Source organism: Equus asinus, chromosome 10 (genome assembly GCF_041296235.1).
Source record: "Equus asinus isolate D_3611 breed Donkey chromosome 10, EquAss-T2T_v2, whole genome shotgun sequence".
Lineage (NCBI taxonomy): Eukaryota > Metazoa > Chordata > Mammalia > Perissodactyla > Equidae > Equus > Equus asinus.
Genome location: NC_091799.1, coordinates 101,334,550 through 101,362,394, shown reverse-complemented (window position 1 = coordinate 101,362,394; position 27,845 = coordinate 101,334,550). Strand labels below are relative to the sequence as shown.

Genomic DNA, 27,845 nt, shown 5'->3' with positions numbered 1-27,845 from the left:
TTTTAAATTCCCAAATCTAAAGTATAGATAAGATCATTGTTAGAGTGACACTCCTATGTCATTTTCAACAGCAAATTCCTGATACCTCTAGGTCATTTTCAACAGCAAATTCATTCATGGAAACATTTTGACGTGTCTGATTAAAACATTACTTTTCCATTGCATGAGTTTTTTTTGAAAAGCAGATTCTATCTCAATCATTCTTGAAATTAAAAGATTATATTTTTTCCAAAAGTACCTACTATTTACCATGCTCTTAAAAATCAGAGAAAATTCAGCAAATTTGGATCACTTCTCTCTTAAAAAAGGTTAGATAGATAGACACACACACATTCATTTATGTGTGTATATACATATATACACATCCAGATATTAAGTTTGATGACTCTTTAATATGTTAGATTAATATGACAATTTTTAAAATATGTTGCCACTAGATACCTAGAGAACCTCTCTAGAGAACAAAAAGGAATTATCCCCCTCCACTTCATCATAAGCATTCCAAAACTCCTACCATACCAAATAAAATAATGCAAAAATCCACCTTACTGGCACTTGTGAACCAAAATCCTTCCCCATTTGTCCACGATTCCTTGGGGATACCCCAGAAACAGACTCTGACGTGTCAGCAGCTTGATATATTGAGAAAGCGAGGGCACCAGCATCAACTTGCATTAATATTAGTAATCTTACACAGCTAACTTTTATAAAAAATCATAGAACCATAGTATTTCTAGTATTTCATAGTATTTCTTCCCACTATTTTTGAAATCATTGCTTTTGACTCTAGACTCACTGCCATCAGACTGACCTCCAGGTTTCGTTAAAAATGAAGACTCTTGTTCAGTGCGGTCAGAATCTACAGGAGGGGGAGTCACAGAACACAGGGCTTAAACAAGCACACTGCATGCTCCAGAGACGGCCCCCAGTAGGTCCCGTCCACAGGCCCTGCTGCAGTGTGACCTGCAAATCCCCATCCAGAACTGGAGCCTGGTGCCCCACTTCCAATCCCGGCAGGCCTGTGACTGCTTTGACCAACAGAATATGACAGAAATACCCCTGTCCCTGCCAGTCCCTAGTGCAGCCCTAACGGGCCGGGCAGCTTAGCTTCCTGCCTCTTCAAGCCAGCTGCCACAAGAGAAGTACGACTATCCTGGGACCACCACCAGAGGCCCCAGAGGACAAAATGACAAGCGGAGGGGGAGAGGGGTTAGATGGCAAGAGGAGAGAGAGAGAGAGGGAGACAGGGAGGGAGGGAGGGAGATCCCAAGAGCAATGATATGCAGACATATGAGAGCATAAGCCAGCCTGAGTGTGGAAACTACAGCCCCAGCTGTCTCATCTGATGCCATAAGGGTCATAATTCAACTCCCCAGCCAAGGCTTTTTGGAATTCCCAATCCACGGAATTGTGCGCAAAATAAAACATTTGTTTTAAACCACTAAGTTTTGCAGTAGTCTGTTAGGCAGCTATTGATAACCAAAACAAGCAATAATTATTTTACCACAGGTCTAGACATCTAGTAGGGACAGGTTCCCTGCTCCTCACAGGTGCACCTGCGCCAAGCCTGCACCCCTCTCTGGCCTTTGCAGCTCAGGCTGCAGCCCAGGAACAGGCTGGCTTGCAGCATCCATCTCACCAGCCCGCCCCGCTCCCTCCGCCCAGCTAGGCACGACCATAACCAGAGCAGAGGCAACAGTGGTGTCTGGAAGATGCCAAACATTACAATAATGATTTTTTAAACGTATGCAAATGTTTAAGCCCCCTGTCCCCTTACCAAGTGCCTATTGTCCCAAGTTTACAAATGAACTCTGTGAATCCCTGGGCCCATTTACAGCCCTGATATTGCATTATATCAGATAATTCCAAACAAAGTAGTTACCAGTATATACTCGATTTATAAAGTTCACAATTATAACAATAAAATAATAGACATTCACTCAGAGCTTACGATATGCCAGGCTGCATTCACACAGCGTGATCTTCATAAACTCATTTCCTCATGATAAAAACCTGAAGAAAGGCATTATGATTATTCCCCAGGGGAAACAGACACAGTGAGTTTAAGCAACTTGTCCAAGCCCGCACATACAGTAAGCCGAGGCAGCGGGCACCCAGAGAGTATTTTCCAAAACTCTCTTCTTTACTGCCTCTAGTTATTAATACAGAAGATGTAGATAGACTGCCAGAAGCTAAACTTTGCTGGATTTATAGGAAGATTAACTACTCTAGGATTCGTGGTAAGTTTAAACATTCAGTTTTCATGGTGTTTTATTAAACAAAAACTAACACGGAAAATAATATTTGTTTGAAATTCAAATGTAATAGAAAATGTAATCAACTGTCTGTATCCTATGGCTTGTTCCAAAGGCAAAGCAACTGCTGTTGACGTAGACCAGTGGTTCTCAACCAGGAGTGATTTTGCTCCTCCCGGGAATACATGGAAACATCTGAGGACATCTTTGGTTGTCATAACTGGGGTTAGGGGGGCACCACTGGCATCTAGTAGGTAGAAGTCAAGGATATTGCTAAAAATCCTACAATGCACAGACAGCCTCCCCGCAGCAAAGAATTACCCGGCTCAAAATATCAAGAGTGCCGAGGCTGAGAAACCCTGGTGTGGAAGGTGATGAGGGCTGCGTGCTGTCTGCTCTGACCCTTAGGGTTCATGATCGTCTCCTCTTCCTGCTCTGAGCTCCTCTAGTGCTGTCTGATGTCACACACTGGCAATTAATCAGAGTGCCTGGAAGAGCACTGCCACCATCACTGTTCATTTTTCAGGAGCATAAATACTATCTTGTCAACTAGAACATAAGATTCTAGTGAGTTCTGAGGTCCCTTCCTTTCCCGGCAGAATGCAGTGCAAATAGTCAGCACCTGATATCTACTTGTCAGTATAATTTACCTTAGAATTTCTATTTCTTGAAAACTTGAAATGAAATGAAAGACTCAAAGCAATCCAGGTAATCATATCCTTCTGAGAAAATGTCTTCATTAAACGTCTTTTACTTCTTAAGGGTTTACAAAGCCACCCTTTCCACCTCCCCCTCCAGACACATATGGAAAACAAACTTTCTCTAATATTAAATTGCAAGAGAAAGGTACCACAGGAGAAACACAAACTTGAGTTTTTGAACGCACAGTTGTCAGCATTCCAGCTATTTTATACTCCCTGTATGGCCAATGGGTAATTGCCGCTTTTCCTGCAATAATAATAAATCTAACGCATGTCATTAAGTGCTACACTGCTCTTGATCTCAGTTTGTCACAGTATGCATTTCTATAATTTTTCTTTCAAGTCTACCTCTCTTATACTATTTGCTCATCTAATTTCTTTATTCACTTTTCTTTCTCCTCCTCCTCCAAAATTTGGGTTTATTTAGACCAATCATTGATCTACCATAGGCCTTGTTTATCCCTACTACACCTAGTATTTGGAGTTGAGAAACTGTTAACCCAAATTAGTCCTTGACGGTCAGGTGTAGGTGGAGGTGATATTGGTATTTTTTTTGTAAAAACCAATCAATCAGCCAAAAGATTAATGCTGTTGGCATTTATGTTAGCTCTATATTAACTGTGTTAGCACTATACTTTTCTCTAAAGAGAAAAATGAAAAGCAATCGGCTCCTTTATTTGCAATATCACAATTACAGTTTATATATTTCAACTTCTCTGTCTTATCACCTGCTAGTACCTCTACCAACAGAGGTATAAGGGGTTTGAAAACACGTTGGCATTTAATTAACCACGTAACTGAAGGGAGTGGTGAGACAAGAAAGTAAATGGGGACAGAAGTTCAGATCACACACAGCAGTGGATAATCCCCAAATCTTGTCTATTTGTCTTTGAAATATGGCCAGAAGGTACTTGGGCTTCCAGCCACACATGTGAAATGCAGGGGCCCCTTGCACATAGTAATGACTCACAGCCCAGCTCCACTGTAGCTGCTCAGGTTTGAGAGTTGGAAGTGTCATGACTGGAGGTGCTATGCCTGGGGTATATGCCTCAGCTGGTGCAACCTGCATCACTCTGGGGCGTCACACACACTCATGAAATATTCTCCAATGACATCAGCAAAGTTGCCCAAAACCAGGGTAGTGAATCCTTGTCTTGGGCTCAAATGAAGTCATAGTTCTGCCAGATACCACAAGATGGACAATGAAACTCAACTCCTTCCATTCTCCCCTGGATTCCTCCTGCTGTTCCTTGCACAAGGATTGATGTTACACCTTCTTCACATCAATATGCATTGGTGCAAACCCCCCACTTGGAATATCCAAATACTCAGTACTATCCAGATACTCTGACAAAAGCTCTTCATAGATCCACCAACCAGCCTACCTGCTCAATCTCTCAGAACTCCAAACCCACACCTGTCATCTGCTTTGTCCAAGGACCCTGGACTCCTTAAACACTCACAGAGCAAACAACTCATTCCTCCCTCACATTGAGACGTCTCAGTGCAGAGGTGGCTTCCTAATGAGCCCACAATCTAGCCCCATTCCCAGACCTACCTGGTTCCACAATTCATTCATTCATTCATCCAATTACTCACTCATTCATTATCTCTCTCGATTTTTCACTTGCTCCATTTTCCTCCTCCTTCCCGCTCCTCCTTCTCTACCCCAACCAAGATTTTAAAGTGCCATTTCAAATACCCACTGGACAGCCAGGTGGATGCCATCACTCAAGATCTCTAGGGTTAATGCAGAATTTCTTGTCTTCCATCCCATAAACCCACCCAAATATGCAGTCCTTCAGAACCCCCACTCTCCCTGCACTCGCCAGCACTCTGTGATCAGATGCACTATTTCACAGCCCATGCTTGGGTCCATTCCCACAAAGAATGACTGACACCAGTGCTCTCATTTCCCAGGGTCCACATTTAAAGCAGGGATCCCCATGATCCCAAATCCTTATTCAGTAGGCATTAAAAGGATTTGGGGATTTCCATCTTTAACAGTCTATTCAAGTGAAGCTGATGATCTAACAGATTCTAGAACTACTATGTTAAAAAGTCAGTAAGCCTCTTGATCTAACAACCATTTGTAACACTCATTCTACTGGAAAAGGCAGTACATAAAAATAAAGTTCCCTTTGTGAGTTGGGAATTTCTGGTCTGTAAACTCCATCCACTTTTCAGAATTAAGTGAACAAAGAGAGAGATGAGGGACCAAAAAATTCACAGTGAGTGTTTAGATCGTAGGCTTGGAAGAATTTTATGATGGTTCAGATGGTCCATGGAAGTTACAAGGGGGAAGGGAGGTGATGGGGAAGAAGGAGGAGGCATCGCTGTCTCCTCATCCTGCCCTTCAATGTTTATGGTAGTGAGTTAAGAGTCTGAGTGCTGCAGGCAGGCAGTCTGAGATCCAAGCTGGAGTCTGCCGAGGTTAGAGATGTGTGATACTGACAAGTTTGCCCAATATGCAAAGTCAGGATAAAGATGGTGCCTATCAAATAGGAGCCTGGATGAGATTCAATGCATACTGAGCTCTTAGCATAGAGATGGATATGTATAATAATGTCTCAATATTGGCTAAGATCACCATTATATCAGTAAGATTCAAAGAAATGTAACCCCTCTTTATTTTGTTAAATACCTTCAGAGAATTACACTGCACACATCTGGAAGACCTGGCTGGAAATCTCTGTACTCGTCCAAATATCACTCAGTGCTTCCTTTGATTCTAGGTAGAACAAGCAGAAAATATAGCTTCTATTTGCCAAATAACAACTCTGACCAACCAGAGGAGCAAAGAGATGATTACTTGTCGTCTAAAGGGTATTTTAACGTGATGAATGATAATTAAGGATTTAAAATCTCAAATGTTACCATGTTAATTTAAAAAGGAGTGTGTAATTGGGGCAAGGAAATAAAGAATTGAATCCCACATGAGGAAAGGAATAGAGTCTAAAAACATCAGTTATTTTAGAAGGTCAGGAAAAAGGTCATCAGTGTATAAAATGTGTAATTAATATACTATCTATACACCCATTTATAGGCTTATCATGTTTTAGAGGTTGACCAATGAATCTTCAAATACATTGGCTATATTTAAACAGCTGTGACAAAATGAAATTTGTCAAAAATTGGTAAACTATTTTTCTTTTTAAAACAGCTAAATGTGAGATATTCATAGGAGCTCTCAGCATCAGAGTGCATGTATATGCTGTGACATACTCTGTAACTGCGAAATAGACATTTTCCATGAAAATAGAGAAGTCTCTGTGTTCTATTTGAAAAATTGTACTTTCCACAAAAGTATTTCTTAACAATTAACGTTATCTTTACTGGCAGAATTCACTCCCATTCTGAATGCTGTGGAAAAAACCAACAATTTGGAAGCTGAAATTTGACTTATGACCTTATAAAAGAGTAAAAAAATAATTAACAGAAATTTATAGGAAGATAACAGTGCTACAGTACGACATTCAATGATTTCACGATCAATTCACTTATCGTGTACATGTCATGTACACTAAAAAGTTTTGTTCAAATTGAGTCACCCTTTTCTCCTCTTTTCCAATTTACTTCAAGCATATACTATCTTTTCAAGTTTACTCCTCCTGGTTCACGCATCTTCTTTCTTGTATAAACCCATCCTGTATCCTTGACCACTAGCAATAAGGTTAAGATTTTATTTACTTGCTTCAATCATGCTTCAAATGATAAGGGCCACTTGAATTATTTCTTTGGGAAAAATCATCTATTATTAGAACTATGCTTTTATTAATACATATAAGGCTAATAAAAAACCCAACATTGCAAAATCTCTATTTACCAAGGTAAATAAATTAATAATTCTTTTCTGAGCCAGTGAATACATTTACATTTACGGTCATGTGTAATTCCATTTTATACTCAGTTGCCAACTCTGACCAAGCACATCATAATGCTTTATAATGGCCCAATTTTTTTTTTAATTTTACATTTTATAACTTTTATGCTCAAGGTTAATGTGGCTACTTGTTTTTCTCTAATTACAAAAGAAGATCTGCACTTTAGAAAGTCTTGGACCAAATATAAATGTAAAACATCATAGTCCTTATGATTCTTTTCATTTCATGATTAGCTTATAAAATAATACCTTCTGTAATACTTTATAATTTTTAAATTTCAGGATTAGTCTGGACAGTAACAATGTTGAACAGGGAAAGGAGATAAGGGGAGCGAAAGACCGGGCATTTTCTATGTGTAAGACATTATGCTCCAAACTGTGTGGGCTCAAAAATACATAAAAGTCCTCTCTTGTCCTCAGGGAGCTTTAGCTGAGTTTAGCAGAAGCTTCAGAATCGCCCTCTGGAAGACAACACAACCAAAGTGATGCCTGACGGAGAAAGAAAAATGATGTGGTTAAAATCCAGAGAAGACAACTAGCTTCACCAAAGTCTCCACTATGAGAAAATGAAAGGCTTGGGGAAAGGATGAAAGACAAGATGGCATGGTGCTACCTTAGAAAATCCAGTAACGGCTGGATGTTGAAAAGTGACAAATCCAACTTTGAAAAAAGACAGGCTTTTTCCTAAATTCTATGCCATCAGCTAAAATATTCCACAAAGGAGGTAAATACACTTGCCGGGAACATGAAAACACACACGTGTGCACGCACACACATACCCCATATGCACAGAATTAACGAATATAAAGTTATGAACTTAGGTGACCAAAATATCATCTCTTCATTGAAAACTACATTGATGGTGTTACAGGTTGAATCACGTCCCCTCAAAAAGATGTGAAGTCCTACCCCCAGTACCTCGGAATGCAATCTGATTTGAAAATAAGGCCTTTACAGAGGTAACCAAGTTAAAAGGGGGTCATTAAGGTGGGCCCTAATCCAATATTCCTGGTGTCCTTATGAAAAGGGGAAATGTGGATACTGAGATGGATTAGCACAGAGGGAAGACCATGTGAAGACGCACACGGAGAAGACGGCCATGTGACCACAGTGGGGCATCCACAAGCCCAGGAACACCCAGGATGGCTGGAGGCAAGGAAGGACCCTCCACTAGCGCCCCAGTGAGAGCACGCTGCGGCCCACAGCTAGACTTCAGACTTCTGGCCTCCAGACCTGGGAGACGAGAAATTTCTGTTGCTTTAAACCACTCACTTCTGTTACTCTGTTACAGTAACCCTAGGAAACTAATACAGATGGTTAGAATAAAAGCATCTCAATCCAATTTTTTAAAAGTTTTTGAACAGTTATTTCCTAAATAAACAAGAACGTATAAATAATAAACAATATTGACATAGTTTAATTGCCTAGTACTGTACTGATTCTATATTTTTTTAAGAATATTAAATAGGAGGTCTGTTCTCTGTCTGGCACAGAATTCTGAACAAGGGGTTTAAGGAAAGTATCAGTAATTAAGGTTCTTTGTCAAGACTATGATAGTAGTTGACATTTTTGCAGCTGTAAATATACAGAGTGATATCTGTAGTAAAGAAGGATGGTGATATTCAAACACTTTAAACTGGTCCTATTGTATGATTTTCAAGTAATTATCATAATATTTTAGTAATGAACCTCAACAGCCTTCCGCTCTGGCCACTGTTGAATGGAGGCTGTTAGCCTAAGTAAATACTTCTCTGGTGGAGCTGTGAGGAGCCTGGGACCACTCCAGTCAGTCATTTGGACAGGCTTGATAAATCAAGCCCACAGTCCACCACCATTAAAGGCATGAGCGAGCTAGATTTGCTGCACCCTCAATATTAATTAAACATTGGTGGTGAGCTGAACTGTTCAGAAGAAGGCGACATCCATAGCAACTGGATGTGCAAATCTCAGAACTGTAGAGCTGAACGGGCCCTTGGAGATAACCTGCCCATCTGTCTAATGCTGTTGGGATGGAGGGAAGCAAATTAGTACCAGGGCAAGAGGTTTGATGAAGAAACAGCCTAGCATGGGTGGGGACAATTAAAACAATACCTGCTATGAGTTGATTTGGGGAAGAGCATAGACAGAAGGTGGTGGGATCGGAGCTGGAGACACAGCAAGTAGAGACACAGGTGAGAGGAGATCAGCCAAACACCCAGGAAGCTGGCACGCTGGAGAATGGTTAATTAATGCTCATCTTGCCCCGGGGACTTTCTAAGAGTTGACCTTGCATTTTTAACAGTTTCCTGTCTGGAGTTGGGCACTGACTGGTGGAGTGGGGAGGGAGGGCAGTGAGGGAGAGACTGTGCAGAAGAATGCCACCAGTGACCCAAGTCAACCTTGGCAGAGTTGGGCTCAGGCGCCAACCTTAAGAATCCCCTTAGGCATAGACTTCACCAAAATATTATTTGTAAACACCTGACATTCGAACACCTTTTTCTATTCTCCTAACTGAAACTATAAAAAGTCAAACATTTACAAGAGAAGCCTGGCAGTGATGACTAGGAATGGCAGAGACAAGAGCAACACCTCAAATTTCCCTCTTCCCTTATGGGGCACGACCACGGACATCCAAATGCAGCTGAAAACAGCAGGAAGAGAGCACCTGGAACTCTTCAGGAGCCCAGCTCAAAGGAGAACCGGAAGTTCCCAACACTGTCATCTTGCGACATTATTACAGTACCGAAACGACATCCAAAATGTGAGCAGAGGAAAAACCGTAATCCCACTCTCACTGCCCCCCACTTGCAAAGCCATATTCCCAGGACCCTGCACTCCCCTACCTCCCTCAGGGCTCTGGGGATCCTCTGGAGCACTGTTGGTGTGGCAGGGCAAGCCGAGCTGCCATCACCCGTGTGGTCCCCCAGAGAGTCGTGGTCCAGGATGTCACTGAGACAGGCATTAGGACAGATACACTCTCTGACATTACCAACCTCCTTGTATGTCCAAGGCACGTGCACTCTAGAAAGGGGCAAACGGGTGGGTTACAGCTCCTTCTCTGTGCCATACTCTACCTGTTTTGCTAGAGAAAACTCATTCCTTCCACTCCAAGTACAGGAAAGGCAGAATTTATACTTGTCTCTGTGCTCTCCGATACTCTGCTCTCTTATCTCTTTGCCTTTCTGTCAGAAAACATTTATTCCCATCATTGTGTGATGTGGGGACAGAGCTATGCCTCTGAACTGAGGGTAATTTTGCCCCTCGGGGGAAATTTGGCAATGTCTGGAGACATTTTTGGTTTTGCAACATAGGGGACATGCTACTGGCATCTCGTGAATAGAGGTCAGGGCTGCTATCTACACCCTAGATCCTACAGTGCACAGGACAGACCCCAGAACAAAGAATTATCTGACCTACGTGTCAATAGTGCTGAGGCAAGAAACCCTCAGAGAAAAAGAGAAATACTTTTTTTGAAAATTCTTGCAGCCATAACACACAGAGAAGTCTCATGGCACCATGAATAGGCAGGATTTCTTAAAAACAAAGATGCATAAACTGGGGATGATTTTCTTCTAAAGAGCTCCTGAATGCTACCTTGAATGTTGGCCTTGCCAAAAATATATCTACCCAGAATCTGTAAATGTGACCTGTATTTGAAGAAAGGATCTTTGCAAATCTGATTAAGTTAAGGATCTCAAGATGAGATCATCCTAGATTATCCAGCAGGCCCTAAATCCAATGACAAGAGTCCTTATAAGAGAAAGGCGAGGAGCTGTGAGGCACTCTGACACAGAGAGAAGGCCATATGAAGATGGAGGGAGAGATCCAGACTATGAGCCAACAAGCCAAGGAATCCCTGGGGCCACGTGAAGCTAGAAGAGGCAAAGCATTCTCCCCTGGAGCCTCTGGAGGGCGTGTGGCCCTGCTGACACCTCAGTTTCAGTCTCCTGACTTCCCGAACGGTGAGAGAATAAATTTCTGTTGTTTGAAGTCACCAAATTTGTACTAATTTATTACAGCAGCCCTAGGAAACTAATGCGCTACCCAAAGGATAACATTAGCCTTAACTTGTATTCTTTCTAATGGCAGAAATGTCTGGTTTAAATGTGACTTCCAAATGAGTGTTTTTTTGAGATTTATATTTACAAATGGGTGTTTCTCATGAGTTAAATGACTCCCTCAACCAATGATAATGTTTATTTTAAACAAAAGAAAATGACACTTAGTACATGCAACAGACCTAACACTCTAAAGATAGAGCATCCTCAGCATCCTCTCTCAAAGGACAGACAAATTTTAGGCAGCAAATTAAAAACATCAAGTGCTTCAAAGGAAGTGCACACAAGCATTCAAATCTGTCTTAAGAAGTTTAATGTGAGCAGCAGACAGAGGTAAAATCACTTAAGTTCTTAGTACTGTCTTTGTCACAAGTGATAAAAGTCCAACTCCAACAAGTTCAAGTTAAAAACAAAGTTTTTAAATATTTTGTAACTGGAAAGTACAAGAAGAGAAAACCAAATTCAAGCCCAGAAGAGCCCGGGGATTCAAAGTACATTTTAAGAATTCAACAGTGCTAGTTCCTACTTATCATGGCCCCTGTTGGGCCTTATTCTCAGGCAGACACCACCTGGTAACAAGATGGCTGCAAATAGCCTACAGTTGACATCATCCTTTGAGCCCATGATTACAAAGAAAAGAGATTAGCCCTGTTTCTCTCAGGGCAGACTTCCAAGTCCTTAAAGAATGCTAATTAATTGCACTTGGGTCATTTACAGAACCCTAGACCAAGGAGATGCGAAACTTTTATTAGACTTCCTGGATCACTGGCCTTCCTGTGAGATACAAGTTTCTGTGACTGCTGTAATGAATTACCATAAACTCAGTACCTGAATTCAATAGAACTGTATTCTCTCACAGTTCTGGAGGCCAGAAGTCAGAAATCAGCATCACTGGATCAAAATAAAATCCAGGTGTCAGCAGAGCCACACTCCCTCCATAGGCTCAAGGGAAGAATGCTTCCTTACCTCTTCCAGCTTCTGGTGGCTGCTGCATTCCTTGGCTTGAGGCCACATCACTCTCGTCTTCAAGGCCAGCCTCTTCAAGGCTCTCTCTGCTCTATCTTCACATGGATTTCTCCTCTGCATGTGTGTGTCAAATCTCACCTCAGCCTCCCTCTTAAAAGGACACTTGTGAAGCATTTAGTGCCCGTCCATAAAATCCAGCATAATCTCCCATCTCAAGATTTGTAACCACATTTTTGCCATGTAAGGTAACACTCACAGGGTCCAGGGAGTAGGACCTGGATATCTTTAGGGGGGCCATCTTTCAGCCTACCACATCACATCACTGGTAATACTGCCAGAATCCCAGAGAGTAGGGTCCTGGTAATCCCAGAAGGAAAATAATCTAGCAAGGCAGTGACAGATGGCCCTTACAGGCTCAAACAGGGACGCTCCCAGTTAACCGTGCTGCCGACTGTCTAGAGACAATGAAGGCTTCCACATGTGAACTGCCACAAAGTCGAGTGTTAGGAAAGAGTTGAAGTAATCACGAGTGTTCAGTCTTCCATTTTTCGCTGAATACCTACAATATTTTCTTGAATCTCATTGAATATAATATTTGGAGTTTCTTTAATGTCATATTATACTCCCAGGACTATTACTGTTTCATCTTAAGTAATTATTTTCAGCTGTTATCTGGCTTTTATCACTGTTTTTGACTGTGGTTTTCACTGTTCCTGTATCTTTCCAAATTTCCAAAGAAAAGATGTTTCCTACCCTTCAAAAAGTCTTGAAATTTTGGGTGTATAAATGATTCCATTTCTAGTGTTCATAGACTTTTTCCATTTATATATCTTTACCGTCACTTAAATGCTATGTTTTTGAGCGATCGAAGATCAGTAGTATGTGGGTTCTCTTCCCCTCTTGAATCAGAAACTGATGGCAATACTTCAAGACTACTTTGGATTTCAATGCTCCTTTATTCAAATGCTGATTAAAACATTTTTGGCAAAAAAACTTTATGAGGTCTCTGGACTGCAAATATTAACACAATTCCATATATAGTCATACCCACTTTCTTATTAAATAGTGTACTTCTATAAAGGAACTTCTGAGTGGGTGCTTTTTTTCTGTGCCTTTTAGAAAACATATAAACAATAATTGAATTGAGTACCCTCAAAATTTGAAAATAGGGTTGAAGTTCAAGAATTAAACTGTATAATCAACTCATATAAAATCATAGTAGAGATCACAGATCATATGCTATCATTTGAAAGATGGTGAATGTCCCTCAGGCCAGTAAGAACTGATGCAAACAGATGAAACACTATGAGCTAATGAAGAAGTAATACATAAATTCTAAAAGATTAGCTATGAGCAAACAGCAAAAGGAGAGTTTGATGGACATATGTTAAACAAGGGCAGTGCCCATCACAGCTCTATCCACAGTTATACCATCCAACTCCATCACAGTTACTGAATAAAGTCAGGATGACAGATGGCTCATATGTTAAAGAATCACAAAATCACGAGTTTCAGTCCATTCACTCCAGAGAACAGTAAGCCAAAGTGACTCACACTTTTTCACTTGTATTTCTACCATCCTATTCATTGTCACTTGGCCTCTAGGCAATTGGGAGACTTCAGCTTCCAGAATACATAATCTCTCACCCAAATAAGAATCCATTACTTATATTTGAAACAAAGGGTATTCCTGGTACGTTGGCTTATCTATTTGTGTCAACATTTGGGAAAGGCACAAAAATAAGGAAAAAGAAAGCAGAACAGAGAATTCTGAGCATGCCCATCATTCAACAGTTATGTCAGGTACTGGGCCACCCCTGAAACAGAAGTAGAAATGCACTTCAGATAAATGAAATGCACCCCTTGGTTTACCTAGCAGCCTGTGATTGTCAGACAGTGTTCGCTATTGGCTTACAGAAATCTCCCGACCTCGTTTCATGAAACTAAGATACACCTGACTAAGAAAAATATTATAATCATGCATCTTCAATTTAGTGTTTGAGGTGGTAAGTGAAGCATAAATTCAGAAGTGGATAGGGGAAATTATTAAAAACTAAGGTATGTACAATACAACAGAATGCATTCAATAATAAAGTATGTGTTACATTTTTTTTTTAAACACAGAAAAACACTTTACTTCTTTAAAGGTGGTGGGAACCAGTGTCTGTGCATCCAGTCTAGAACATCAGGAAAAGCCCAAGCAAGATATAAAAATACCGAGTAATACACACCATAGTGGGTGCTGCTGGTACCCTACCCAGCTCTCCTTACAGGACAGTGTGCCTTTCTTGGCTGCTGTCAGTATTGGCTGATACTGGCTCCTGGCTGCTCCCTCTCCTGAGAATTGTTCTTGGCTGATGAGAGCCACCTCATCAGATTATGTCACCACAACCCCCACACCCAAAATGCTGTAACTAACAACTGAAGGACAAGAGGAGAGTTGGGCACAAACCATTATCCCCCTTTGCCTCAAAGGGGACCAAGTGCAGTTCACCCATGCTCCAGAGTTCCCTTGGGATCAGGCTGATGCTGGATGCCAGCTGAGAGCAAATCCTTGCCTAGCTCCTTTCCCTACCTTATCCCTCACTCCCCACCTGCTGAGAACATGCCCTCAACAAAGCAGAGACTTCCCTGTGTTCAGACTTCCAGGGAACCCGACCTAAAGCCTAGATATAAATTATAATTATAAATTAACAATTAGATTCACTGCAAGCCAGTCGTCAACAATAGGTGGCGTGGCACTCAGCACTGCTGAATACAATAAAGTGGCGTGTTAGTTAGTGATGAAGAGACTGTCCTCTGGAGCCCAGCATACCCAGGTCCAAATGCTAGCTCTACCACATACCAGCTAGGTGATCCTGGTTAAATCACATCAACTCTCCAAGCACCAACTCCTCCTCTATAAAATACTGTACATAATACCTGCACGCTGGTGCTGCTGAGGAAACACAAAGGAGATGATGCATGTGAAGAGCTGAGTGGAGAGTAAGGACACAGGAGATGCTGTCTGCTATTATTATTGCTGTCATCATCATTTTATGACAAATTGGGTCATTAAGGTTACATCAAGTAAGCATAATGCCAAGTTTCCAATTATAGGGAAAGTTTTCCTTAAGAAGGAGGAATCCAGCGTCATTGAAGCAATGACACAGTAAGTAGAAGAATGATGCACATTAAGATTTTAATGCTGAAAGGGACCGCAGGAATAATCCAGTCTACTCTTCTTCCTGACTCTCCTCTCCTAAACGCACCATGGAGAAAATTGAGGTCCAAAGAGGTTAAGTGGTTTGTTCAAGGTATCCTCACTTTGTTATTTACAGAAATGTTAGAAGCGTGAATAAATCCGTTTGTGTGCAGTAGAAAAATTGAATGGCTAGAATGGTGGGGTGGCAGGGGAGAGAACAGGGAAAGTTAAGTGCATCCCTAGGGGCTAGTCTGGTTTTTCCTAGCACTGTCTGGGAGAAAATGCTAACGCCTGCCAATGTCTGGTTTTCTGCTTCTTCCTGGGGACACAGGCAAACTATACTTCTACTCTCTTGCAGTTGGTTGAGGCCATGTGACTGAGTTACGGCCACTGGAAACTGCACAGAAGGGAGGCATGCCACTTCCTGGCATGGCCCACACAGATCTCCTCTACATGATCCTCCATCTTGCCCCCATGCTGCCCCTGGAGGTTTGAGTTGAAGATAGAAGCACCATAAAGCAGAGAGGACTAGAGGAATGGAACAGAGCCCCCACAGCCTCTGTGATGGCCTGTTCTGCAAGTGAGGAATAAGGCCCTGTGTGTGTGAGTGGGTAGGTGTGTGTGTGTGTTTAGGCACTGTGAGTGCAGGGCTGTTTGTTAACAGCCTTAACTCAACTTGACTAATACTCTCTGAAACTAGTGAAATCTTAGTCCTCATCTATATAAAATATACATAAGCAACTACAAATCCTCCAGGAAGTTATGAGGAAAGGAAAGGAAATGTATTTGAAGAAACGGATGTATAAAACAGCTCCTGATGAGGAATTTTCCCCAAGAGAACAGATGAGAATTTGGGCATGAATGGCTATACTATTGAACATTCCCAACCCATGGGACATCGTCTACTAGGCACTATGAAATTATTGCACAGAGAGTCAAAAGAAACACATCAAGGAAACATTGTCTGAAAAACAAACAAAACAAAAGAAAGAATCACCCTGCATCGTTTGGTGTTCACTCATCCATCCATTCAGGAAATACTCATGGACCATTTGCTGTGTACTAAGTACCATCACGGGTGACAAACTTTTTCTTAAAAGGTCAGATAGTAAATCTTTTAGGTTTTGTGGTCTAGATAGTCTCTGTTGCAACTAGTCAACCCTGCTGAAGTGGCAGCCATAGACAATACATGAAGGAATGGATGTATCTGTGTTCCAATAAACTTCGCAAACTATGATCGCAGTCAAGCAGTATGCAAATGAATGGGCGTGGCTGTGTTCCAATAAAACTTTATGATTCACAAGGCTTAGTTTGCAGGCCCCTGAAAGGTTTTAATAAAGATAATCTCTAAGATCCCTTCCACTTTTACGACACTTTGATTTTAAGAGCATATTTGATAAAGACAGGCAAAAAGAAAGAAAGTTTAGAATCATAATTTTTGAGTACCACAGGGACACCAGTCTCCCCCTGTCCAATATAAATATAAAATTTGATTTTTAAAAACGATTTGGTGTGAACATCTCTTTTGAACAGTTATTCTAAATTAATACATCAGCTTTAATTTATACAGAAGAATTCCAACAGAGGGTAGTTATACCATAGTGTTATGACCCATTAGAGAGGGTATTGGTGTTATAAATTGACTCAATTTATTTTTAAATTTAATTCCATATTAATAAAAGGATGCAATTTAAACTCAAGAATCCCAGCAGCTTCTTTAGAAATAGCCGCTAAGGATTCATACATGTGTTTGATGAAAGATATGAAGAAATCTAAAGATGAAAATCCCCTAAGAACCTCAAAGATGTTACAGATTGAATCAAGTAATCTTAACATCACAGGACTAGAAAAGTGGCTTCTTCAAAACATATGGACACTGAGGCAGCCATCATCTGACACACGGTCTCTCAACCTTGGACCTATTACCATTCAGAACCAGAGCTGTTGAGTGAGGAGGGGCTGCCCTGTGCATTGCAGGATGTTTAACAGGGTCCCTCGTCTGTACCCTCCTAGATGCCAGTATCAGTCCTACCCCCAATGCCAATGGTGACAATCAGATGTTCCCAAGGGGTTAAATAGGCCCCAGTTGAGAAACACTGGTTTAGAAATTGTCTCAAGTTGAAACTCAATTCTCCAAACCTAAATATACAGGAAACAAAGTTAACTGTATACCACCTTAACTTTCAAGAGAATTCTATACCAATATTGACCAAGTAATCAGAGACATAACGGTTTTCTATTTAGAAATCATAGAGAGGCAGGTGGCAAATTGGAACACAGATTTCAATTTTTATGCTTATTCCAGCAGTTGTGAGTGAGAAACAGGCTGTGAATTCCTTCCCCTCAGTAACAAAACAATATAAAAATGGATTTTGAGCGATTTCCCAAAAGAACGTTAGAAAGATAGTGAGGATAAATGAGCTCAGTCCCTTTGTGTTCTTAGGATGCTATTCAACACGCGTCTACCTCGGGCCATCAGAGGTACCGTCCCAGATGGGCAAATGTTGTCAATTAGTCTTGAGGCCAGCTGCATTTTTATATTTTGCAAAAAGCTTTCTTCTTGTAAAATAACCACTGTGATAAAGGCAAGAAGAAAAGTGATGCTGAAGAGCTGAATCTGTTATTATGACAAGAAGCAGGAGAGATGCACAATGGTAAACTGCCATGTCTTCTATTGCTATGCCTGAAAATGATTGGTTTTCAAGATGGGATGGCTAAATTTGAGCAGGGGATGAGCTGCAAGGAAATTTACCACAGCCTCCAAGTGGAAAGACGGCTTATAAATGGTATCCCATTAATATTTGATTCTCTAGTCACTAATGAAAAGCACGTTTTATTTCCTTAAGTTGAAAGCAACTCTGGACTTCGACTTTACTACGTTAAGGTATACCTATTTGGAAATCATAACAAACACCCCAAGTAGAGTCAATATACCTCATGGTATATTTATATGTGAATATTTTCCTGGTGATGCCAAGAGATTTACTCAAGTGGATAATGCTCACTCAGGGTAACAGAGTAATTGTGTCCCAACTCGACGCTCGCTCAAATCTTTGCTGCTTTAGAAACCCCATTAGTGATGCCTCCGCTTTACTAGGGAGGCAAAGGGAAAGAGACTTCTGATTCAGGATCCTGTCGACTCCAGTTCCAGACTATTGTCAGCATCAAGTTTAGCAGGCAAGCTGACCTCAAAGTGTGTTTTCCCATTGCGAAGCCACCGCACAAAAGTCCATTTTTCTCATCATGGATTTCAGCACAATTCCATGAGTGGAGCGACAAGGCATGACCATATTTGGATGGACAGCATGCTCCAACTCCTATGTGTCATGCTAGCAAGTCGTTCCCTGTCCTCCTCTCACTGCTCTAGCAGGAATGAGAGCTGGAACCCCCTCTTCTCCTCTCACCAAACAACATAAATTGGAATGACCAAGTCACAGTGTGGAGACCACCTGGGCCTGAGGAAGGGCAAAGGGAGAGATGCACTAAGGGGTGTTCACTGTGCTCCTGCTGCGGCCAGGAACTGTGCCACTCTACGTAAAGCAGCACATTGAATTCAAGGGTCATTGACAGGTGTAGGGGGTCTCTAGAACTCTGTGAAAATCACTAATTAGAAGAACAAAATGAACATTATTCACCAGCTGCTATCTCATTACTGATCCTAAAACAATTTCAAGGCAGGAGAAGAATTTGCGGGAGAGGAGAAGCGTAGATCAGTATTGAGCAGACCAGTCACTGGTATGTAAGAAAGGAACGTATCTGAGTCAGGAATTACCTGTATTGTTCTAGAATCATCCTTTGGGGTGAGAGTGTGCAAAAATCTGTTTTAGGATGACTCTTGCAGCAAGCATTTCTCCTTGCTTGAAACTCTGGGTTGTGTTATTTTCCTTCTCTTGAATTTAAGGACAAAAATTCAAAGTTTACCCACATCCCACTAATGGTAAGTGAAAAAAGATGAAGAAAGAGTGAATATATTGCTAAATATCAAGGGATTAAAATTTTCACAGACATTTGTTTTGAGTCTACCACCTGCCAGGTAACCTAATCTAATGAGCCACTCTAATCTAATACTGAAGATGCAAACAGAAATAAAATGTTCTTCACATCACACACAGTGAATTCCAATATGAGACAACAAGTCCTAGTCAGAAATAAAGGTTATGAAGCTACAAAATGCATCAGAGGGTCATCAGCCCAAACAGACTCAGGATGGGTTTCAAAGAGGTGATGGCTAAGTGAGACTCAGTACTGGCAGTCTTCTTCTAGATTAAGAAGCGGATGGGGTATAAGTGTCTACGAAAGAGAGGACAGCAGGAGCAAATGCATGAAGTTGGGAAATAGCCTCCTGTCTGGAAAGCCATGAGCAGCTTGACATTACAGACAAGGTGGAAGTGTCTCAAGCTGACGGGGAGAGATAGGAACAATGCAAGCTGCCACCTGGAAGTAGGCACTGCTGTCATGCAGAGAGGGCAAGACCAAATGAAACCTTGTCTGGTGTTAAATGAGGGCTATTGTAGATTCTCAATTCTCATTCTCTCCACTTTTTTTGCAAATTGCTTGTCCTCCTTGGTCTCAATTTCCTCACTTTCCCATGTTTAAACAAAAATTTTCTATCTTTGGGGAGAGAGGGAAGGAAAAATTATTAGCCCAAGATATCCAAATTAATCTAGATGATCCCTGGGAGAAAATAACATTTCTCTAACGTAACTCAAGGCATCCAAGTCACATGCTTCTGTTACTCATGATCTAGAACTGCACTGTCCAGGTGGGTAGCACTAGCCACACTGAGTTCTTGAATGGTGGCTAGGCCAAATCAAAACGTGCTCTAAGTGGAAAATACACACCAGAATTTGAAGACTTAATACAAAAAAAGAAAAAAACAAAAATGAATGTAACATCTCTCATTAATTTCTTGTAATGATTGCATGTTGAAATGAAAATATTTCGGATATGATGAGTTAGGTAAAATATATTGTTAAACATAATTTCCCCTGTTTCTTCATACTTGTTTCAATGTGACCACCAGATAATCATAAACAACCATGAAGCTCACATCATGTTTCTACTGGACAGTGCTGTTTACAACACCAACACAGCTCTTTCTTTATCAGCGTGCCTACTCTTTGTTTGTTACCCTTGGAAATAGTCCTTAAATCAAAATAAAATATTCATAGAAATCAATAATACAGATTTACTGAGACATGTAAGAAAAGAGTCTGCCAGAAACAATTGCTAGTTCTCTCTCTCTCCACCCCCAGAGAACAGTAGGCTACGGAGCAGCATACACAACCAGGACATGTGAAAGAGGAGAGTTGCATTGTTTTGCACCAATGGTACAGTGAGGTTTGACGTCCATAATTAGGGCTGTATTGTCAAAGCCATTATTCAGAAAGCCGCTGCCTTCTTGCGTGGTCCTATATCAGCAGACCATGCTGTCTCTCACCAGGTGCTGATACTAATAGGTTTTCCATACTTCAATAAGAACACTTCAATTCCATCAATAACCTAAACCTGATACCCACCAAAAGGCATCATGACATCGGGAAGTAACAATGGGAAAAGTATAGTTAGTTTCCTTGACCCCACGATAATAGCACGCACGTGTCAATGACAAAGATATCTCCCGATTTTTTGCGTCTATTTATTTTGAAACAAAGAAAAGTTACAAGAGCAATAGACGGTCATAAAGCCTTCATCTAGATTCCTAGATTTCCCATTTAACATCTTATCACATTTGTTTTATCACTCTTTCTCTCTGCACATGTGTATACACACATACACACACACACATTATAATTTTTTAAATCAATTCAGAATAAGTTGCAGAAATGATACCCTTACTCCCACTTATCTCAGTAGGTTTTTCCAAAGAACAAGGACATTCTCCTACATAATCCCATTATAGCTATCAAAATCAAAGTCAGGATATAATATTAATGCATTTCTACTATCTTATGTACAGATATTAAAATTTTGCCAAGTGTCCCAATGTGTCCTTTGTAGCACAAAATTTTTTTTTTCTATTCCAAGATGTAATTTGGATCAAGTGTTTGAGTGTCGTGTCTATTTTTTCCTCCTTTGCGATAGGAGAGCTCTTCATTCTTTCTATACCTTTCATACTTGGTAATTTTTGAAGAGTAGAGGTCAGTTTTTTTTGTAGAATGATCCTCAGTTTGGCTTTGTGTAATGGCTCCTCATGATGAAACTGGTTATAATTTTTGGCCGGAATATCATGGAAATCTCGCTGTGTTCTCAGTGCATGGAGTCAGGGCACTTATACTAGCTCTTTCTCCCAGTACTGGTGAAGGTACCTTCAACTAGTCAGTTATGGTGGTATTGGCCAGGTTTCCTCACTATCTAAGTCACAAGTTTTCCTTTGGTAACCAATAAGTATTTTATAGGTAAATACTTTGAGACTTTATATATCTTGATCACCATCAAACTCTCACCCATAAATTTTAGCATCCACTGATCATTTTTGCCTGTATCAATTTTTAGTGATGGTTGCCAAATGATAATTTTATAATTAAATCATTCCTTCAATATTTACTAGTTGCCATTTTACAGTAAGGAAGAGCAATCCCTCTGCTTCATTTGTTTATGTATTCATTTATTTTTTATGTTAGTATATATGCATGGATTTTTAGTTTATTCAATGTGTTATAATCTGATAACACCGTTATCTATTTTAACTATCAAATTGTCCCAGATTTCTTCAGTAAGCCCACTTCAAGCTGGCTTCTAGGTCCTTTCAACATGCTATCATCATTTTTTGAGTATTTCCTTAATTTCTGAAACAACTAGGTCTTCCAGGCTTATCTGGGACTTCCACTGCCCCGGCTCTGGAATCAGCTACTTCTCCAAGAAAGAAGATTTTGGTTCCTTTTAGTGGAGAATTAAATTTAGAACCCAAATACTGTGCACTAAGTGTGCTCATTGCTACTGGGATGACAATGCTTCTAGACCCTCTCAGCCAAAAGACCTAGAAAACTAGGAAATCAATGAATATGTATATGTAAATATACATTTTTACACACAGGTGTCTACACATTCCACTTCTGTAACACACACGATATGCCATATAATATATTATACTATGAGAATGAAAAGGAACATAATATATAGCTCCTATCTATTGGAAGATCTATATTTTTTTTTATAGAAGATTATTTGAGATCAGAGCTTCAAAATGGTATTTTGGTTAAATTGCTGATCATTCTGATTTCTTATTAATACATTCATAATTTTACCAACCAGTCAACTCATTTAAGACTTTAGTTATATAATAAATTGCATGGGAAATGCAATTCATTACTCAATGTGATGAAATGATTATGACAATAATTTATTATTTACTATTATCACTTTAAAAAATAAAAGCAGTTAATATTTGTTGAGAAATTACGATGCCTTATCTCTTGTATATGCCTTATTTAATTTTAGCAATGGCAGTATGGGAATGGTAGTGTTTTGTAGCCATTTCACAGATGAGATCCACAACTGCTGGATGTCATGGAGCTAGAACACAAATCCATGTCTATACATCTTCGAAACCATTGTTTTTACCAACATCAGCCTTGGTGTGGGAATAACTTATTTTAAGGCCCTGGGGAATGAAAGATCTAGCATCAAACCCTTGCTCTCAAGTTTCCTGAATGTTCACAAATACTAGCATTACAAAGAGAAGAAAATAATATAAAGTTCTCTCCAACCACTTCTTAGAGCTCTAATACGTGAGGGTGATAATAAAATTGAAGAACTTTTTCCAAACCATGCACAGACCAAGGATTCTGGCATGATTCACAGGGAGTCCCAGAATCTTGGTGAAGGAGATGTTCGTGGTATAACCCTCTCCTTCTCCATGAACCCCTGGTGATCAGACCCTTCTAAAAGACTGGAGGACAAAAGTGGGTCTTTGCGATTCAGATTTGCCACTAAAATAAACACGCCACCAAAACATAGGATCTCAGCCTCCTTCTCCAAAATGCAAAACCAGAAGTAGGTAAATTGCGTTTTTATCCATCATCACTTGTTCTTGGCTATATGTGGTTTTTAACCCATATATTCATCTTCATGTAATAATAAATAATAAATAGAGAAAGATGTTTTTCAAAGGGCGTTGATTATTACAAGAATATAATGGCTGAAGGCATCAAACTGAATAAATCAATGATTATTCTAACCAGGGGGAAAGGCCGCTCCCAGACATTGAGAAATGTCCTTTGAATTACCTATCATTCGATGAAGAGTAAATGAGGAGGATGCTCATGAAAGGAAGAGGGCCGCACAGCAGGAGAACACGGCTAATTGGGCATTAAAGCAGGCGATGACTTCTATCAAACAGGGCAGCCAGGAGTCCTGGGGCCGAAGTCGCCGAGGAAATGAAGCCCTGCTCTGCCTTGAATAATACTTTTACATACATCTGTCTGCATCCCCTCAAACAGGGAGCTGATTTGGATAGAAAATGAAAGTTTAAGAAAAATAAATTGCACCTACCTGGATCAGAGACAAATCCTCAAGCTGCAACCTGAAGAGGTAGTTTCTACAAAATACAAAAAGAGAACAGTTTTATTTTTAATAGAATCCAAAAAAATTACAGTTCATAAAACTTAGGAGAACAAGGGAAAAAAACTTGATTTTTTTGCTTAATGATTTTTACATCCTCCTGTTAAGAATGTGTGTAGCCCAGTTTTCCTTGCACCTCAGAGTTCAGAGAAGCATTCAATATGTCAACAGACACGCATTTGAGATTGGCGAGAAAGCTAAGGGATACCCTTATGCGTGTGTGTGTGTGTGGGTGGGGGAAGAGACTAAGGTCAATCTAAATTATGAATTGGCTCTCTTGATCTATATGACGTGGACAAAAGGACATGAGCATTCAATTCTGAAACTGAGTTTAAGTAAGATGTTATAAAACCATTCTTCATGAGTCTTCATTCTTACAGATCACCTACATTCACCATGTTTTATAGTTCAAACATGTCCAGGTTTTGAATTCAACAATGGTCTGAGTATTATAGTGCTCTATCTTGTTGGATAGAGTCCATATGTAATAAGTTCAGAAGCTTGAACTTGACGCTCTGCCATCAAGGGTTTAAAGAGTCAACTCTGGCTGCCCAAGTGTGAAACAGGAAATCAGAGAAAAGGAAACTATCAGTTTTCAACAGTTGGGAGGAACAGTGAAATATGCAGTAGAGATCAGCAGAGCACAGGGGAAAAAACCATTAATACCAGTCACTTTAGGCTTTGGACTCTATCGTTGTAGCTTTTCAAAACAAGGAATTGGGCTCCCTTGTGCGGGATGCTTTGGCCTCTAACTCAAAGCATGAAGGAACGCCTCCTTAACTTCATGCTGATGAGGAGCTGGGGCAGCAGGAACAGCATGCCAGGGATGAAAGAAGGAGACGTCAGCCCAGGTGTGAACAATAATGGCAGGGAGAAATCGACATGTAACAGAAAGCAGACCCTAACAAAGCATGTGTGTGTGAAGGGGTCTCTGAGAAGCTGAGAGTATTGTTATAATGGCCCGGTCTAAGGTAATTTCTATGAAAGTAAGAGAACAGCAAAATTTTCCCAACACTAGCAAGAAACCAAAGCAGATTGAGGGGGCCGGCCCGGTGGCACAATGGTTGGGTTCGCACGTTCTGCTTCTCAGCGGCCCGGGGTTTGCCAGTTCGGATCCTGGGTGCGGACGTGGTACCGCTTGGCAAGCCATGCTGTGGTAGGCGTCCCATGTATGGGGTAGAGGAAGATAGGCATGGATGTTGGCTCAGGGCTGGTCTTTTTTGGCAAAAAGAGGAGGATTGGCAGTAGTTAGCTCAGGGCTAATCTTCCTCAAAAAAAAAAAAAAAAGATTCACTATCTGGGGAGGGGAGTTGATATCAGAAGTGAACACACTGTCTCAGGAGGAGTGACAAGTGACAGCCAAGTCAGGCCAAGGGCACAGCCTTGAGAGGACCAAGAAACACCCCTATGGTGTGGGTAGGGATGAGGAGAACAAAGAAATAGCGATGGCTGTCGCCAGTACTGGCTGATATCCAGCAGCACGTGTGCGCACACTGCTGGGTGATGAAAAGGCACTAAGTTCACATTTAGGGGGCCTCACAAGTCCCAAGGTTCTCCTAATTTGCCCCCCACCATGGGGGTAACGCTATTCTGCACTCCTCCAAACCACTGCAATGGCCTCTTCACCACACTCTTTCTATCCTCCAATTTAACCTCTGAAATAACACCAGACAATTTCTCAGAAGCATTGCCTGGCACATGCCGTCACTATCACAAAGCCACGTGGGGAACACTGCCCCGCTTTTATTACAGTTGAGTCACAGCCCTCTATGAAGAACCAGATGAAGGATGCCTTTGAGGAGGAAATATGGCAGCAGAGTCTATTTTTATTTCGTCAGGCACCATGCAGAGACGAGGTTTCCAACAGAAACATCTTCCTGCAGGGGAAGGAATGTGAACTCGGTGCACCTAAGAAAGAGCGTAACTGAGCTGCCAAGGTAAGCACCGCTGGAGGCTAGCGAGCGTTTGAAGATTTGCCAAGCTCTCACCTGATGCGAAATAGAGACCAGCAGGACTCCTCCCAGAGAAGTCGGGAATCTATCCACACGCACATAAATCTTTCAGATGAGGGGCTTACACGTGGCACCTGAGCCAATTACTGCCCATAATGCACTCGTTGCCTCCATGAGCCCCATGGCTCCCCACCCTCATGCTGGTTTCATAATTGGTTTCTTGGCTGCAGGAAGCTGCCAGCGGTCACTGCCCCTCTACTATGGAGGCAGTATTGCCTATTGGCTAAGAATATTTGTGCAAAAGCCAAAGTTCTGCCACCATACAACTACCAACACTCTACGTCTCAGTCTTCTCATCTGTACAATGGAGCTAACAGTCACATCGGGGGCACAAGGTTTAAACCCACAGAAAATCCTTAGAATGGTGTCTGACCCATTGCAAGCACTCAATTAATAGCAGCAACTTCTAGATAGTTTATGAAAAATATTAAAACTTCCTCTCACACTAAATTCTCAGCATAGTCTCCATTGCACAGAGAGCAAAAGAGCATTCGTGCCCTCCGGCCCCTGCTGGTTACAGGCACACGCAAGCGCAGTTATCTGTGTGTTCAGGTGTTTGGGGTTATTGTCAGCAGGGATGGAGGTGGCACTATTGGAGTTTTAGAAAAGAATAAATTGCTTCTCTTGTCATTGGTTCTGGGACCTAGTTATCACACCCTTTCCAGCCCCCCAGCTCTTTTAAGAAGGACTTTTTCTGTACATCTTCCCAACATTCATATTTTTGGTCAGTGAATTACCTCAGAGCTTAGAGGATATTGCAAGACCATCTCTCTCCCTGCCCCCCAACACACTCACTCAAGCATGTCCACACTACAGTATCTGTCTCTAGGAACTTTCTAGAAAGGCAGCTCTCTTACACAAAGGGAGAGCTGGAAGTGCCTTCACATCATTGAAGAAAGAGAATGGTAGTGTCCATGATGCTCTGCAGAGCTCTGGGCAGGCCAGTGGGAGAGAAAAGGTCAAAGTCCTTGTGGACTTTGTGGAGAGGGTTGGAGGAGGCATAGAGATCATTCTCTAAAACACCTGGGTCCAGTTTTCTAGTGTTTTCCATGAAAGAAATGCTATGGTCTGAATGTTTATTTCACCCCAAAATTCCTATGTTGAAAATCTATTCCCCAAAGGTGATAGTATTAGGAGGAGGGGCCTTCGGGAGGTGATTTGGTCATGAGGGTGAAGCCCTCCTGCTGGGATTAGTGCCTTTTAAAAGAGGCTCCAAAGAGGGGGGCAGCTCCATTGAGTAGCAGTTAAGTTTGTGCATTCCAGTTCAGACCAGGTTCAGATCCCAGGTGCAGACCTACGCACCACTTATCAAGCCATGCTATGGCAGGCATCACATGTATAAAGTGGAGGAAGATGGGCACGGATGTTAGCTCAGGGCCAGTCTTCCTCAGCAAAAAGAGGAGGATTGGTGGCAGATGTTAGTTCAGGGCTAATCTTCCTTAAAAACACAAAAATAAATTTAAAAACATAATAGAAGAGGCTGCAAAGAGATCCCTAACCCCTTCCACCATATGAGGACACAGTGAGAAGTCAGCCATCTGCGACCCGGAAGAGGGTCTTCATCAGAACCCAACCTGCTGGCACCCTCATCTCAAACTTCAGGCCTCTAGAACCGGGAGAAATAAACTTCTGTTGTTTATAAGCTACACAGTCTGTGGTATTCTGTCATAGCGGCCCAAATGGACAAAGACAGGAAGACACTGATTTATGATGACAAATACGCCATACTCTTGTCCACATCTTCTCAAGCAAATCTAACTGTTTACCATTCTTTTTCTGCCTCTCAGGTCCCAACAGGCTGTAAAGATACCCCTCCCCACCTCCAGCCATTACCAGTGGATTTCAACCATTTACCCAAACACCTAACAACTATGCCCTCACAGCCATCGCATCAGGAATAAATCAGTGTGGTAGAGCCATCAATAGGTGAACAGGAGGGGCATGCTTATTAGGAAAATATCACAGTAATTATGAAATACCATCACCACCACCACCATGCCCAACATCCTAACGAAGATAAGTTCTTTTCCTTTGGCATTTTCTGGATTGATGTCAGTGGGTGATTTTTTAACCCATCCTCAATTTTTTTGATCTAAAAAAGTATCATGGAATCAAGAATTCTAGAGCTAATTTGTCAGCAGAGAGTATATACCCTCAATTTGTAGATAGGAAACTTCTGCAAATTAAGAGGGCAATGTGACTTATCCAAGATGATTAGGATTTAGACAAAGTGCTAGGAATGAAA

General features: G+C 41.2%; 1 protein-coding gene across 4 annotated transcripts in view; it reads right to left on the bottom strand.

The window, feature by feature from the left end:
- Window positions 1-27,845, bottom strand: part of SEMA5A (semaphorin 5A) — a 460,083-nt gene that overhangs the window by 210,934 nt on the left and 221,304 nt on the right. For all 4 annotated transcript variants that reach the window (XM_070519875.1, XM_070519877.1, XM_070519876.1 and 1 more), the window contains one exon: window positions 23,520-23,565. In XM_070519875.1, the coding sequence (XP_070375976.1) occupies window positions 23,520-23,565 (46 nt within the window). The remainder of the gene's footprint in view (window positions 1-23,519; window positions 23,566-27,845) is intronic.